Source organism: Mustela putorius, unplaced genomic scaffold (assembly GCF_011764305.1).
Source record: "Mustela putorius furo isolate JIRA1106 unplaced genomic scaffold, ASM1176430v1.1 tig00001584_pilon_pilon_pilon, whole genome shotgun sequence".
NCBI lineage: Eukaryota > Metazoa > Chordata > Mammalia > Carnivora > Mustelidae > Mustela > Mustela putorius.
The window spans coordinates 528,471-545,688 of NW_025421806.1; the positions used below are offsets into that span (position 1 = coordinate 528,471).

Consider the following 17,218-nt stretch of genomic DNA (forward strand, 5'->3'; position numbering starts at 1 on the left):
TAAAATAAAACAATGCCTGAAGAGCACCTAATTCAGAGCCCAGCACTCAGCAAGCCAAGTTAACGGCAGCAGTGTAGAGTTTGTAGTTGTCATTTTTCATTACTCTACTGTGGTCTGCCAGCATGACAACTGAGTTCCATTCTGAGGGCATTTATTGTACAATTGAAAAGTGTGTTGTCCAGGCCTCAAGAAGTCCTTACTAGAAAGGAGCCTATAAACCTAAGAGTGTCATAGAGGGATGACAATAAAAACACCTTCTGTTTCTATAACATCTTTCAGTTTACTAAACACCTTTAAGTACATTATTTGACCCTTATACTAATATCTTGTGGTTAGATGTTGAATTTTGTCCTTTTTGTCCCCTGAATCTATTGAGATGTCATTATATGATATTTCTCCTTTGTTGTGTTAATGTGAAGAAAGACTTTAATTTTTTTAATGTTGAGCTAAATTTGCATTATTGGGATAAACCCCACTTGATCTATTATTCTTTTTATGTATTGCCAAAAAATAGATTTGGTAATATTTTGTTGGATTTTTTGCACTTACGTTCATAAGGGATATTGGCCTGTCATTTTCTTTTCTTGTAATAACTTTGATTTTTATATCAGAGTTACACTGGTATCATCAAATGAGTTGGTATTTATTCCTTTCTGTATTTTCTATAATACTTTGTGTAAGATTGGTGTTATTTATTCCCTTTTTAAAAAGATTTATTTATTTATTTGAGAGAGAGAGAGAGAGCAAAAGGAGAGGCAGAAGGAGAAAGAGAGAATCTCAAGTAGACTTTCCACTGAGTGCAGAACCGGACATGGGGCTTGATCTCATGACCCTGAGATCATGACCTGAGCCAAAATCAAGAGTTGGGCACTTACCCAACTGAGCCATCCAGGCACCCCTGGTGTTGTTTATTCCTTATGTATTTGATACAATTCATCAGTGGAACTAGTTGGGCCTGGATTTTCTTTGTGGGAAGGTTTTAAGATATGAGCTCAGTTTTTAAAAAGTAGGTTTGGAGTTTTCATATTTCCCATTTTTTCTTGTGTCATTTAAGGTAAACTGCATTTTTCAAAAAATTTGTCTATTGTGGGGCACCTGGATAGCTCAGTCAGTTAAACCTCAGACTCTTGATTTCAGATCAGGTCATGATCTCAGAGTCATGAGATCAAGCCTACATTCAGTTCCCAGCTCAGCGAGAGTCTGCTTGAGATTCTCTCTCTTTCCCTCTGCCCTCCTCCTGCTTGCTCTCTCTAAAATAAATAAATAAGGGGAGCCTGGGTGGCTCAGTGGGTTAAGCCTCTGCCTTCGGCTTGGGTCATGATCCCAGGGGCCTGGGATCGAGTCCCGCATGGGGCTCTCTGCTCAGCAGGGAGCCTGCTTCTCCTCATCTCTCTCTCTCTCTGCCTCTCTGCCTATTTGTGATCTCTCTCTCTGTCAAATAAATAAATAAAATCTTTAAAAATCAAATAAATAAATAAATAAATAAAATCTTTTAAAAATTTGTCAGTTCTATCTAAATTATTGAATTTATTGCCATAAAGTTGTGGCAATATTTCCTTTTCATCCTTTTTAATGTCTGTAGGATCAGTAGTGATTTCTCATGTTCCATTCCTGATTCTGCTGTTTTGATTTATTTTTATTTTGATGAGTCCTGCTAGGTTTTGTCAATTTTTTTTTTAAGATTTTATTTATTTATTTGACAGACAGAGATCACAAGTAGGCAGAGAGGCAGGCAGAGAGAAAGAGAAGGGGAAGCAGGCTCCCTGCTCAGCAGAGAGCCCAATGCGGGACTCGATCCCAGGACCCTGGGATCATGACCTGAGCTGAAGGCAGAGGCTTTAACGCACTAAGCCACCCAGGCGCCCCTAGGTTTTGTCAATTTGATTACTCTTTTCAAAGAATGAATTTCTGGCATTCTTAATTTTCTCTATTGTTTTTCTCATTGTTTCTATGAAACATTGATTTTAAATCTTTCATTTTTTTTTTCCCTAAGTCAGGCATTTAAAGCTATGCATTTCCATTTTGAACAACTTTAGCAGCACCTGAAAATTTGTGATGTTATATTTTCATTACCACTCAGTTAAAAGTGTTTACTAATATCCCTTGTGCTACTTCTTTTTTATTGAAATATGGTGGCATACAATATTACGTTAGTTTCAGGTGTTTAACATAGTGATTTGGCAAATTTAAACATTATGCTACGTTCACTACAAGTGTAGCTACCATCTGTCCTTGCACCTTTTGACTACCTTTGTTTAGAAGTGTGTTCCTTAATTTCTAAATATTTGAGGATTTTAAAGATATTGCTATTTATTTTTAATTCCATTTTGTTCAAACTATTCCTAATACACTGAGGTTCTTTCTCTCATCGATGGATGTTGATTTTGAATTGAATTAAAATCTGTAAGATTTTAATCTTTCAATATGTCTTGGGACTTACTTTATGTCCCAGCATATGGTCTATTTTGTGAGCATTCTGCAGTTCTTGGGTACAGTGTTCTATACATGTTAATTAGGTTAAATTATTTAACAAATCTTCTATATCTTTCAGTTACTGGGAGACAAGTATTAAGATCAACTATCTTTGTGTATTTTTCTATTTCTCTCTTTAGCTCTGTCAGTTTTTGATTCATATATCTTGAACTTCTATTAATAGGTACCTACATGTTTGTGATTTTATGTCTTCTCTTGAACAGATTCTGTATCATTATGAAATGTCCCTACTTTTCTTTTAGAATACTCCTTGTCTTTAAGCCTACTTGGTTCTGAAAATACTATAGCCACACAATATTCTTGGGCTTGCCATTCTCAGGGTATATTTTTTCTGTTCTTTTATTTTCAACCTTTCTATGTCTTTACATTTAAACTCTATCTCTTATAGGTACCACTTAGGTGGGTCTTGTTGTTTTCCCCCATAGCTTGAGAAACTCTACCTTTTAATTGAAAGCAATGGTATAGTTGTCTTCATTACTCTGCTCTTCGCTTTTGTTTTTTGTTTTTTTTCATCTGCTTTAAAAACATTTTTTTTTTTTTACTTAAATTCAATTTAGTTAACATATAGTGTTTTATTAATTTCAGGGGTAGAATTTAGTGATTCATCAGTTGCATATAATACTCAGTGCTCATTATATCAGGTGTCAAACTTAATGCCCATCACCCAACTACCCCTTCTCCCCAATCCCATCCCTTCCAGCAATCCTCAGTTTGTTTACTATAGTTTAAAGAGTCTCTTATGATTTGCCTCCCTCCATCTGTGCATTTTGTTCCTCTGTTCACCTTCTTCCTTCTTTTGTTAACTGAGTTTTTTTATTATTTCATTTTATTGCCTCTATTGGCTTTTTAGCTGTGCCTTTTGTTATTACTTTTTTAGTGGTTATTCTAAGGTTTACAATATTCATTCTAAACTTACCATAGTCCACTAAGAATAAATACCATACCACTTCATATTTCACAATGTAATAACCTTATAACATCTTAATTCCATTTACTACTACCATCTCACCTTTTGCCCTATTGTTGTCATGCATTTTATTTCTATATACATTATAAGTCTCACCTTATAATGGTCTTATTTTTGCTTTAAACAGTCATATATCTTTTAAGAAAATGAATAGAAGGAAAAAAAGATAGTCCTTTATCTTTAGCCACATATTTATCATTTCTAGTACTTTTTGGTCCTTCCCATAGATAGAGCTTCTATCAGGTGTCGTTTTTCCTTTAGCTTACAGAACTTCATTGAGTACCTCTTGTAGTGAAGGTCTGCCAATGACAAATTCTCTCAGCTTTAGTTTATCTGAAGATGTATTTATTTCACCTTTGTTATTTGAGGGATATTTTTGTTAGATGTAGAATTCTGTATTGACAATAGTTTTCTTTCAGAGCTTTAAATATGTCATTACATTGTCTTCTGACCTCCATTGTTATTGTACAATGAGAAGTCAGCCATAATTACCCTCTATGCAATATGTCATTTTGTCCTGACTACTTTCCAGATTTTATTTTTATCTTTGGCTTTCAGTATGTTGACTATGAGAGACCTAAGGGTGCTTTTCTTTGTATTTATCCTGCTTGGAACTCACTGAACTTCCATCAGATTCAGAACATTTTGGTCACTATTTCTTCAAATATTTCCCCTTCCTCTATTTCCTTCTGGGATTCCAATAACATACATGACATACATATATGACATGGTCCCAGGGGTCATTAAGGCTCATGTTTTTAAATCTTGTTTCTCTCTGACCTTAGATCATTTCAGTGGACACATTTCACATTCATCTATTAGGCCCATCCAATTATTTTTCCATTCTAATATTTATTTTTCTATTGTTTTCATTTTCTGCTTAGATTACCCACCCATTAAGTCAATATTTTCTGTAAGTCCATAAATATATTTATAAAAGCTGCTTTAAAGTCATTGTCTGCTACTTCTAATATCTGGGTTATCTCACTGCTATCAACACACTCTCCTTTGGGATCTACCTCCCTAAGCCATGGTCAAGGAACTGTCCCCAGTCAGAGAGCAAGACTAAACATGTGACTCCTGTTGCTTACATTCCTTCCCTCTGGAATCACTGTCCTGAGGGAATGTGGCATATGATGTGTCCAGAATTTTATCTGTTTACAGTGGGAGGGCAAGTCCAGTATGGATTGTTCCATCATGGCCAGAATATAAGTCCCCTACACTAAGGTCTTTAAAAGTTATATATAATGTGCTGCATTTTAAAATTCATTGCAGAGGGGGCACCTGGGTGGCTCAGTGGGTTAAAGCCTCTGCCTTCAGCTCGGGTCATGATCCCAGGGTCCTGGGACTCGGCGGGGAGCCTGCTTCCTCCTCTCTCTGCCTGCCTCTGCCTGCTTGTGATTTCTGTCTGTCAAATAAATAATAAATAAAATCTTTAAAATTCATTGCAGCGGGTGTCTGGGTAGCTCAGTCTGTTAAGCATCTGCCTGCCTTCTGCTCAGGTCATGATCCAGGGGTGCTGGTTTCAAGCCCCACATTGGGCTCCTTGCTTGGTGGGGAGCCTGTTTCTCCCTCTCTCTCTGCCTGCTCCTCCCCCTGCTTGCTCTCTCTCTTACTCTCTGTCAAATAAATACATAAAATCTTAAAAGTAAAACAAAATTCATTGTAGAAACAGGCTGTTCAAAGCACTCACTCACACTCACACACACACACCCAGGAACAACAACCCTGAAGGAAAGGCTTTTGTAAAGGACAGAACCTTTTGTAATGTAAATATCAGCCCTGACTGGAAGCACTGAGCTGGAAGAAATTTGAGCCCCTGCACAATGTATGGGAAAGAGGTTTTTCGGAAACAATGTACTAGTTACTTTGGAGTAAAGCAGGCTATACCTTACAATCCTTGTAAGAGAAACTGCCTGGCTCACAGTTCTGACTGCTTAGAAAGCCATGCGATCTTGTCTTTCCCTGATACAGTCTAGCATGAACAGATAAGCTAGGGTCAATCAGATTCTTTCTCCAAGAGTTTTTTTTTTTTTTTTTTTTTTTCTCTTCTCCAAAAGTTTGAACTGGGACTCCTGAGCGAACTGGTGATGGGTGCAGATAGTATGGAGATGTTTGTGAGTTAGAGAGAGTCCAAGGTGGCGTGATGAGTGGGAAACACACTAAAGTTAGGAGGGAGCAGAAACGTGGAAAAGGTGGCTGATTGGGAAATGAAACTAAGAAATGGAACATAGTTGCTAAGAGAAGAAGAGAGGCCATGAAAGATACAGAGAAAATAATGAGTACTTCTATTTGTTTCAGAACCAATAGTTTTCCAGTTCTGATTCTAGGCTACTTATGTATTTATAATATCCATCCACAAACCCCCACATACACCTTTCCCCCATCACCCAATTTCCCTTTACTTGAGGTAACTTGAGTGTGTCTCTGTTCTTTGCAATTTAGAGCTTGACTAAAATCTGTGTGCCTTATAGTTTGCCAGGCCCATAAAGACTAGAAGTAGGAAAGCCTTGGGCATTCCAGGCAGAAGAGCAAAATCATTTTCAAAGATACAGAGACTTGGAACCATGTGTCTGTCTAGAGATCAGCAGATTTTTCTTTTTGTTTTGAGAGAGAGAGAGTATGCGTGCGGGCACACGTCAGTGCTCGGAGAGGGAGGGAGGGCAGAGGGAAGGGGAGAAAGAGAATCTTAAACAGGCTCCATATCCAGCACCAGGCCTATGACGGAGGGGCTGGATCTCACAACCCTGAGATCCTGACCTGAGCCAAAATCAAGATTCAGAAGCTTAACAGACTTAGCCACCCAGGCACCCTGGGATCAGCATTTTTTTTTTTAAATCAATTTATATTCCAGTTTGTCCCAAAGCAAGATTTGAGGCTAAATATATGACACATGAGAGAAATAAGTAAATAAGAAAATGGATGTGAGGTAAAAATTAAAGTAGGGAAAAAAGGTTAATATCAGGAGTAGAGTCCCTATGTAATTAAGAGAATAAAGCTGCTTTGATGAAGACAAAGGCACAAACAGCTCCTGCTACAGACCCAGAAAGAAAGAAAAGTTAGTGTTCAGAGTATTGTAGTACATACCTTTCCATCATGCATTTATTTACTCATCAACTGATTCAATCAGTCATTATTCATTCATCCAGTATTTATTAAGCTTTACTATGTACCAGATCCTAGGATGACAGCTAAACAAGAACCAAGGCTGAGTTGGTCCCACTTCCAAGAGTTTTCAAATCTAGGAGGTGAGAAAAATAGAGGACATAAGCCCACCATACAAACCAGAATCCAGTGACTCCATAAGTAGGACAAAGTGTTTTGAGACACAAAACATTGAAAAAGTTTCATCAACAGCTGTGTCCTTTGCCTGCTTCTTCCATACAACTCTGCCTCAGCAACAGGAAGACTGAATGCTCCATTCAAATCCCTAACTGGCAGAAAACAATTTCATGTCACTTGCTCACAGCTGGAGACAGAGAATCAAAATTAATCTTCAGCATCAGTTTGCAGGCTGCAAAGCCCAGGGATAAGCAGGAGAACCCTCTGCCATTGTTATTTGAGTACCTGGCATGTTCTGAGTACTAACAATGTGCTAGGCTCTACAGTAAACAGGGGAGGAGACCAAGTTCTGGCTGCAAATGCTCACAGCTGTTTTGTAATCTGATAATTGTGCATGACAAACCTCAGACCGTAACTCTGAAAATAGCATGAGTATAATCATAACAGAATGGAACTGCCATTGGCAAAATTTGTTTTCTAGTTATCACTTCCAGAAGGAATTCCATAACACTACTAGGGGAAGAGAAGAGAAAATTCTCTCAACTTGGTGCCCCTAAGCTTCTAAACTATCATCATCTGCATCCATCCTTCCTCCTTTCTTTTCTTCTGTCACAGTGTTCTGTCTCCTGTCCTACAACTAATCCACTCTCACCTCCTCAGAGACTTGGTTCCAGTCAATATTTTATGTCTCCTGATCTCCACCTTCTTTTTCTCTATGCCAGGGTCCTTCCCCTCAGCATTTAACATATTCAAATCTTACTTCCATCCCTACAAAGAAAAAAAAAATCCTTGTCTACATAGTCTTTATTGTCTTCTTAGCTCAGTTCAGTCTCGCTTTTACCTTGAAAGTTATTCTTTCCAAGGTCCCCATTGACTTCCTAATTATTAAACCTAATGGCTATGTCTAGTTCTCGTCTTCTTTGACCCCTTAGCAGCATGCGACACAGTTGACCACATACTCTATAAACACTGTAAACTCACTGTAAACACTGTAAATTCACTCTAAACACACTCTTCTTTAGGACATTATTCTTTGTTGTCCTCTATGTATGTTCTTGTATGTCTTCTGTTCTGTGTTGTCTTCTAACTTCCCTGGTCATTTTTCCTCATCCTGTATTTTGAACTCCTTCCTTTGTCCAAACCTTAAATCACAGTGCTCCACCTAGAAGTTGTCCCTCATTCCCCCAGAAGCAGTGTTAGGATATCCTACTACATGCTTTCATAACACCCTATGCTACTTCTCAATCACACTCTATCATTCACTAAATTATCATTTATTGAGAGCTTCTGATGTGATGGCCACTGTGTTAGGAACTTGAGAACAAATGTGAGCAAAAACATCCAAAGGTTCTACTCTCAAGGAGCTCACAGTCTAATAGAATAGACACAGAATAATTAAATACTTAACACAAACAAGTGAGTAAGTACATACTAGGATGCAGGCTAAGGAAGGAAGGATCAAGAAAGGATCATGATATATTACTACAGGGGTGCCTGGGTGACTCAGTAGGTTAAGCCTCTGTCTTCGGCTCAGGTCATGATCTCAGGGTCCTGAGATCGAGCCCCACAAGGGGCTCTCTGCTCAGCCCGGAGCCTGCTTCCCCCTCTCTCTCTGCCTGCCTTTCTGCCTACTTGTGATCTCTCTCTCTCTGTGTCAGATATATAAAGAAAATATTTTTAAAAAAAGTATATTACTACATAGTAGGGGAAACAACCTTATCTTCATTAGCTGGGCAGCAACACTGGGGCAGGTTGTGGAGACTGATTATTGGGCTGAAATCTTAGGAGTACATGTGTGAGGGAGGGTTTAAAGAGTGTTCCAGAAAGAAGTACACAGAAGTAAAGTATAGCACTAATGGGGGAAAGTAATAAAAGTTAAGGCTTAGAGCTCCAAATGGGACTTAGCCCACATACACCCCTGAAGTGTTATCTAAAAAATTTGTCCCTATCCTAACTAAGAGCAGTGAGAAGCCACTGAAAGGTCCTGGGTGGGAATGACATAATCAAATTGACAGCTGAAAAAATTCCCTTGATACAGTTGTAGAGAATGGATTAGAAGGAACAGGAGTGGATGAGGAAATCCCAGTTACAAGGATTTGCAGCACTCTGGGTGAGAGATGATGTAGGCTGGGCTAAGGAGATGGCGGGGAATATGAAAAAAGGGGTTTGATTTGGGAGATATTCAGGAGCTAAAGGGGCAAAGGATCATATCTAGGGCTTGAAGAAACACTGAGGAGAAGGGTCCTACACTGAGGAGAAGGGTCATAAGAGCATGGATACCTTATTTTGAACATATAGAAACACTTCAGTTACCCTTAGATTCTGCTCACCTCCTCTTGTCCTTCCAGCTATGGATGCTAGGCTGTCACCAGACCAAAAATCTCTGAATCACCTAAGACTCTTTTTTGGTCTTGTATACATTCTTGCCAATTCTCCCCTAGCCTAGTCACCCCTCATCAAGATCATTAGTTTGAAAAGTACTGTTCCATGAGGAGCCTATGCAGAGACCATAAAATGATCCAGAAATGCAAGTCTTTTCTTTGGCTCCCACAGGCAAATGATGCAAAACTCCAGACTGATTTTTTTTTTTATGGTAACTAACTGAGTTATAAAGAAGTACTAAAATTTGTTAGTCATAAACTAAAATTAGCTTTTAACTGGAGTTCACAGAAGACTCTAATTCAGTTCTCTACTAAGAAGTCTGGCTGCCAGGCAATGTTTGGCAACGTTGCAAAACTCCTCCTGCACATATACACATGCAGCCAGTTGGAATTCTCAACATTTTCAGGAAGGACACTTCGTTATTGGGGCCGGTGATGTTTTGAGCTGGTCATGGTTTATGGTGCCTGACATTCATGCATTTTAATTACAAATTATGATTCATGGAACTCTATCACAACCGATTTAATATGCCATAGGTTGTTTGATTAACCCTATGGAGTAAAGGGTTTCACCTCTCTGACCTGTCACTTCTCGCCTTCCCTTCCTTGCTGATCCAGAACATGTATAGTAAACTTCTGTCTTAGGAACTTTACACTTGCTATGCCTTCTGTCTGGAGGCTAACTCTTTCATTCCCTCCAGGTCTTTCTCAAATGCCATCTTTGTTAGGCCTTCTCTGATGACTATATTTAAATCATAATCTTCTGGTTCCCTGAACTTCCTATTCTACTTTCCTGCTCTATTTTAATCCTTGACATCAATCACTATCTGATTAGCCATATATTTTACTTACTTACTTATTGATAATTTACCTCCCATTAAAAGATAGGCTCCATGAGAACAGGGATTTTGGGTTGTTTTGGTTGTTGCTATATCACCAATACCTAGAACAGTCTCTGGCATATAATATGTAACCAGCGAATAATTGTGGAATGAGAACGATGGTATCATCAGAATTGTTGACCTCTTAAATCTCTAATGCCCAGCTCTTAAACCATGGGTACATGTGATCCAAATCTGGATCATTCATAGCCCTACTGCCAAAGCAGATATAAACATGAACCCAGGAAAACATGCTTCTACAGTGACATTTTCTTGTTATGACTCCCCACTAGTCTCTTCATCCCAAGCTTACCCCTTCCTATCTTTCAAATACATTCAGATCAAAACTTCTAAAGAACAGCACCAGGCATTCAGAACTCATATTCAATTCATTTTCAAAATTTAATATATTCCAGACATTATGCTAGGTTCAGGGACTCAACAATGAATGAGATAGACATCCTTGCTATCATTGAGTTTATAGTCTATCCTGCCTCCAGAAAGGGGATTTAATCCCTTATAGAAGATGACAGCCAAGTTGAGACCTGATGTATGGCCAGGAAATGAAGAGATTTGAGGCAGAGTGGCATAGAACAGGTGGCAGCAGACAGAAATGATTATACCAAGCAGGTAGAGAAAATGGCAGTTTCAAAGGCCTAGGAGAGAGGAGTATGTGGATGTCACTTTCCAGGAAGTGAGGGCAGTTCATTGTGCTAGGTCTGTGGAGTTTTCACAGAACAATGGTGGCATTTGAAGTAGGGTTGATAGCAAGGCTAGACCGTGCTAGGCCTTGCAGGCCATACAAAACAGGTCTGACTTTGGGACTTTATCCTGAGAGCAAGAGGGAGCCATTGAAAATTCTGTTCAGTGGAGTGACAGGAAGAATAGAGTTAAACTCTTCTCTGTCCCCTAAAAAGCTCAATCCAGACCTCCCCTCTCCACTGCAGGCATCCAAGCCATTGATACCTCCTCCCTGTAGTTCTTCTGCTGCTCCAACCTACATATCTCTTTTCCTGCCAATCCCAAGGATCCTAGCCTCTTTTACCTTTGTATGCTTGTGTTCCGTCTCCCCCACTGGACTGAGTTCCCAGAGGAAAGGCCCAACTTCTCAAACCTCTCTAGACTGTTCCACACCCAGATCACCATTGACCCAGATTGCTGTTCACTGAGACAAGAGACTGAAGAATACAATCTGGCACAACCCATCCTTTTCTCACACCCCATATAACAATACTGACACAGTATTAAAACAACCCTTCCCTCCAGGGGGCAGTGCTGATCTACATAGTGTCAATTGACCCAGGTTTTTCTGCTTCCTGTCTGTTGTCACCTCTCTCTGCTTTCAGTGAAACTAGCCTCTAATGTCTCCCCTAATGGGCAGGAGAAATTGACCCCAAGCTTGTTCAGACTATAAGTGCTAGAAAAGACAGGTATAATCTGCAGTGACAGAAAGCAGTGGTTACCTGGGTGTGGGGGTGTGGAGAACCAACTGGGATGAGGCACAAGGAAACTTTGGGGGTAAAGGAAGTGTCCTCAGTTGTGGTGGTGGTTCACAACTGTATCAGTTTTTCAAAACTTGTCAACATGTACAATTAAAATATTCATTTTATTGAATATGAGCCAGATACCAGTAATGCTGAATTTAAAACAAACTTCATATAAATTGAAGTCAGTAGGCCCAAGCACAATAGAGCTTCAAAACACAGCTCAACCCCAACATAAAAATAGGGCATGGCCATACAGGAATAGCAGCCTCCTCATGGTTGCAGAGATCTGAGAAAGATGAGTCTACCTGCTATGGAAGGTCAGGTGAAAGCAGCAAAGTAGCAAAGGCTAATATGGAGAAGGGCAGACCAAAATATGGACAGTCACAAACATTACGGACACAGGTTTTCTCTCCAAACCTCAAAATACCTAGATCTGAGTGAGGGAAATTTAGAATGAATAAATAAATAGAAGTCCTGCTTTGCAGAGCCAGAAACTGCATTATTAGTCCCAAGGTGGCAACTCATAAAGAGTTTAGAAAAAATGAATTCTTAAAGGACTGAGTGGCAACCACAGAGGGATCCTTGAGAAGCCGGGCCTTACTTCACCTTCCAGAGTGATGCTGGGGAGGAAACTAGAACTCTGTACTTGGTGGGTGAAGGGGCTAACTCTTGGGTTTCCTGTGAGAAGGAATGATATCTAGCCAGGTGGCAACAAGGACCCAAAGTTCTCATGGCTGATTGAGTCACAGGAGTGGCCCAGGGGCTCACAGGAGAGGGATATATGAAGCTCCAGAAACAGTCAGAGGCCAATGTTTGGTGTGTTCAAGTGTGTGAGGTAGGGGGACTGGCAAAAATGGGAAGAACATCTCTCTCCTCTTCCTCTTTACTTGACCTCTTTCTCTTGACAAGTGGCCTAGCATAGAAAATCTAAGCCAAACTCCTGTTTCTAATCTGCTCTGTGTCTGCTGTACAATTCCCTTGCACTCCTTCTGTGGGCTTTCAAAGGCCTGGGTCCCCCCCACCTAGCCCAGCACCAGGCATACAGCAAATGGCAGGAAAAAGAATTTCTTTGGGACAAGAATGTGAGGGGAATGAGGGCTGTATTAGTGGGAGGGGGGCTAGGGGTAAGGAGGATAGATTGGTCAGGAGGGTCTGTGGTATGAGTGGAGTGGGGGAATAGGAAGGTGAGGTGAGGACAAGTGGAAAGGGAGTAGGAAACAGTGGATCAGGGGCAGTGTGGGAGTGGAAGCTAGGATTAGAGGAAGAAAGAACAGGGTTAGAGGTCAGTGGGAGCACAGGCCAGGGGTCACAGAGAGAGACGGTTAAAGGTCAACAGGGAAAATAAGATGAAGGATCAGTATAAGTATGATCAGTGATCACTGTTGGCGAAGGTCAGAGGTCATTGGGAGAGAGCAGTCGGGGTTTGTGTTACCTGCCTACGAGGCGGCTGTCTCTGGGGCATCTCGGAAGAAGCAGAAAACACCTCAACACTTGGAACACCTACAAAATGCTCTCTTGCCTGAGGACAAGGAATTTGTCCCCTCGATCACGCACAGAAAATCTGGATTCTTTTTCAATTCAATTCCCAGTCGCAGGGGTTCTTTGGGGACAGCCGTCGTTGTGGGTCCCCGCGCCCTTGCAGTATAGACTGGACTCCTCCCTGACGCGGTTGCCTAGCAACCAACCGTTAGCCAAGGCGTAGGCGCCTCTGACGCCCCCTCCCGGCTCGAGGGAGAGGCGGGGCTGGGCGCACAGGGAACCTCCGGCTCCACTAAGTCCCGCCCCCTCAGGAATAATACGACCGGCGGCACGCTCCCGCATGTGGGAGGGGCTGGAGCACCCAGGCACTGCCTCCTCATGAATAATGCAGGTTCAGGCGGTGTCCCGGACCCGGAAGTGGAGTTGCCGAGTCACCGCAGTGGCTGAGCTGCTGACAGGAGGCGGCGGCGGAGGAGGAGGCGAGGCAGGACCTGCGGCTCTGCCCGGCCACAGCCGCGGTAGCACTAAGGCAAGCCCAGGGGGCCACGCCGGCCTCAGCCAGCCAGCGAACCTCGCTCCCCGCGCCCACCCCTCCATCTGCCCGGACGCTTGCCCGCCCGACTCTTCCCGGGCGGCCTAGTCTGCACCACACACCAGACTCCTGGGGCCGCCGCCCCGCGCGGTCCCGTCGGCGTCCCTGGCCGCGCCCGGCCCCCGGCCCGCTCGCCCGCCGGCACCATGATGGAAGAGATCGACCGGTTCCAGGTGCCCACCGCGCATTCGGAGATGCAGCCGCTGGTGAGGGGGCGGGCGGCGGGCAGGCCAGGACCGGGAGGGGGCGCTGCCCGAGGGGGAGGGAGGAAATCAGGCCTTGGTGACTGCGGAGGGGGCGCCTTGGGATGGGGCAAAGGGAGCCTTGATAACGTATCTTAGCGGGAGGGGGGACTTGCTGGACAAGAAAACCGTGGGAGAATACGCGGGTGACAGCAAAGAGGCCTATAAAGGCTCAGGGCACCGTCAGCAGAGACAGGCCAAGGAAGCTATTGGGAGGGCCGTCGGATGGAACGTTTGGGGCACAATGGTGCACACTGCCAGGGGAGGCCCTTAGCTGGGAAAGAAAGGGAACTGTGGTGGGGCACCGCCTCCGGCAGCCCCAGGGGCCTGGAATGAGAGGTGAGGAGCCGCTTGGCCCTGGAGGCCCGTGATGCCTCCTGTGGGCCAGAATCAATTAGGGTAAAAGGGACTGGGAATAGGCCGGCAGAAGAGGAGGGGGCCTGGCCCTGCATTTCGCTGGGAACGCGGGGCCGGGGCCAAGGACCGGTGGAGGCAGGGGGTCGGTGCAGCACCCCTGAATTCCGTTTCTCTCCTGAGGAGAGCGCAGGTAGTCTTAGGCAGGGGGTGCTAGAGCCGGAATCACAGAGGAGAGAGAGCAGCGGGGAGGTGGAGAAACAGGGGCGCGGATGAGAGAGCTCGGGAGCCGACGGGAGAGGGGGCGGGGTCGCGGTCGCGGTGGAGCAGCCTGTGGCCACCCTTTCGGAAGAGCCCCCAGCATCCTCGGCCTACGTGCATTGAGCCTTTGCTGGGCGCCCATCCTGCCGCCTGTCCGCGGTCCGGGAGTCTGGGAGGAATGATGTCATCGTTGCCGGCAAGGAGGGGATGGAAGGGGGAGGGCGAGGCGGGAGACCGAGGCCAGCCCTAGGGGAGACCATGCCCGATGGCCGCCGCTCAAGAGGGTTACCTGACTGGCTTGTACACCCGGCGGTGGGCAGCGGGGCTAGAGGCGCCGCGGAGGCCGAGCCAGCAGAGACAGGGAGAGGGGGAAGGGAGGGAGTGCCCTGCTCTGTTCACTTTTCTCCCATCCTCCTTGGAGGAGCTGGAAGGAGACAGGGCAGGCCAGGAACCTGAAGGTGTGGATGCCCTATTCTCTGAGCTTTGCTGGAGCGGAGCAGAGCTTTCCAAAGCTTGGAGATCTGGGGCTCCCTAAGGCTCCTCCTTCTACGTTAGGCAGAGAGGTGAGGAATAGGTTCCACTCTTGGGCCCTTGGCTAAAGATGTGCTTTGTAGCTTCCTGAGCAAGTAACCTACCCCTTACAGCAGACCAGACAGACATTGGCAGGGACCTATGACCCACTGTAAACCACATCTTTGGGGGGTAGTAGAGAGAATTATTAGGAGGTAAGTGGCCTTTTCCCCTTTTTATGACTACTTAGTTCTAGAAGCCCAAACAGAGAAGCTTTACAGAAGTGTACAATATTAAAGTGGGGAGAGAGATGCTGATGGACTTTTTTCCTGATGCCATCACTGGAATATTTGGGGGCCAGAAAATCCTGATAAGAAGTCTGTCCCATGAACTTGAAGAACTTTTAGGCTGGCTTAAGAGAACATTGCTTTCTGGAGTACATTTCCAGCCTGGCTTGTCAAACTAGATTGCCCTTCCAGTTCTAAGCATTTTATCAAGAATCAAAAGGAGGGTGGATGAAGGAGGAGGAGGTCCAAGTGAGTCAGGAGAAGAAAGCAGTGAGTTGGTTCTTGCCTCCCATCTGGGGTTCCTAAGAAGGTAGGCAATAGTTGTCCAAGGAAAGGGGGGAAGGGATGGGGTCACAAGGTCTTCTTAGTTTTCCTTGGTGCCTTTGTTATTGCCTGAAGTTCTCAATGATAGTTTGAGTGAATAATGACCCCAGAAGACACCTGAGGTGCTTCTGGTCTGTGTGACTCTGGAGTAGAAACGCTTATGCAAGAAGGCAATTATCAGAAAAGACCGCCTTCAGACACTTTTCTTGAGGCCTAAAGGAGCATTTCTCTGCAAGAGGATACTTTGTTGAGGTTAATGAAAGCCTTTTGGAAGTGGCAATATAGTCATCCCTACATTTGGAGGCATAGACATCGCCCTGTAGACTTCTGCCTCTTAAAATCTGTTCTCGGGTTGGATCCCCAGACCCCCTTAAATGCTCCATGTATTATTGAGACCAGCAGACTCTTGGGTGGAGTTTCTGAAAGAGCCTTTGTTTCAGGGCATAAAGAATCAAAATGGTATACCACAGAAGGGAAGGGCAAAGTGACTCTTTAGAGGTATTTGGGTAGACCATAAAAACTAGGGTCCCAAGTTTTTATGGTCTTGAACTCAACTGTGACCTATTTCATTTTTTGCCGTTATTTATTGAGACTTCTAGGAAGTCTCTCCTCTTCTCTGGATTCAGTTTTCTCATTTAGGAAATGAAGACAAACTGTCTCTTTAAAATTTAAACAATAGCTCCTCACTCTGTCTTCCAAGAAACATCACAGGGAGCTGGTAGCACTATTTTAGCTAATTCATTCACCAAATATTTATGTAGTATCTGCTCTGTTCCAGATATTACATGAGGTATTGGGGACACAGTAGTTAGCAACACAGATAGAGTTTGGCAGAAGTTTATTGTTCACACTTACTCCTTCAATGTAAGCCCCTCTGAAGGGGGAGGGGGCTGTCTCCTTTAGCCCTAAAGGACTGAGCCATCCTGAGGCAGGCCTGTTACTGGGACACCATCATTAAATAACCCTCCCTAGCCGGTAGTGGTGGAAAGAATCCAGGAGGCATTCTTTACTTGAAAAGCTCTTCTAGGGAAGAAGATTTTTATTTATTTATTTATTTATTTTTCTTATTTACTTGAAAGAGAACCTCAAGCTTGAAAAGGAGGCCTAAGGGAGTGGCAGGAGCTGGGAGAGAAGGCACAGCTTGCAAATCTGGGTGTTTCCAAGGTGCTAATTTAAGCATTAGTTCTCAGCTAGTGGGAGGAAGAGGAAGAGATCCCTGCCCTGTTGTTGCTACTGCTGTTGCCACAGCTGCATGGAGCCTCCTGTCTGAGATGGGAGTTTGCCTGAAAGGAGTGGCTTCCCTTCTTTTCCCATCACAATTATTTAATTGATCTGGCTGCCTGTCAGCAGCTGAACCAGGCCTGGGTCTATCACTGAGAGCTCCCCAGGGTCTCTTTCTGTCTCCTCATGAAAGGTATGAGAACTCCTTTTGGAGACCTAGTCCCCGTGCTCCAATCCTGCTGTGTTCATTTCCTAGACAATTCTGAGTGTTTCTGAGCACTCAGATTTTCCCAAAGACACTGCCAGGGATAGGCATACCCTGTACTCAGTTCTGTGTTCAAGCCTCACATGCACCTCACTGATCTAGGGAAGCTCCCAGTTGTCCAAATCTCTCTGTTGAGCAGTTGGATTGCATTTGGGCTGTTGTTTGTGTGAGCAGCAGGGATAGGCTCGTTGG

The 17,218-nt window shown here is 43.7% G+C and overlaps 2 protein-coding genes across 10 annotated transcripts in view; one reads left to right on the top strand and one right to left on the bottom strand.

Moving 5' to 3' along the window:
* Nucleotides 1–13,171, bottom strand: part of DNAI1 (dynein axonemal intermediate chain 1) — a 58,371-nt gene extending 45,200 nt beyond the window's left edge. For 2 of the 4 annotated variants that reach the window (XM_013053704.2, XM_045087889.1), the window contains exon 1: nucleotides 12,924–13,169. In XM_013053704.2, coding sequence (XP_012909158.1) covers nucleotides 12,924–12,953 — 30 coding nt within the window. In that variant the 5' untranslated portion in view covers nucleotides 12,954–13,169. Of the gene's footprint in view, nucleotides 1–12,923 lie in introns of all 4 variants that reach the window. The other 2 variants (XM_004747428.3, XM_045087890.1) reach the window with 2 other exon arrangements.
* A 50-nt stretch (nucleotides 13,172–13,221) lies between these two features.
* The window catches only part of FAM219A (family with sequence similarity 219 member A), a 55,346-nt gene continuing 51,349 nt past the window's right edge, over nucleotides 13,222–17,218 (top strand). For 2 of the 6 annotated variants that reach the window (XM_045087897.1, XM_045087899.1), the window contains exon 1: nucleotides 13,224–13,735. In XM_045087897.1, the coding sequence (XP_044943832.1) occupies nucleotides 13,709–13,735 (27 nt within the window). In that variant the 5' untranslated portion in view covers nucleotides 13,224–13,708. Of the gene's footprint in view, nucleotides 13,769–17,218 lie in introns of all 6 variants that reach the window. The other 4 variants (XM_004747429.3, XM_004747431.3, XM_004747432.3 and 1 more) reach the window with 3 other exon arrangements.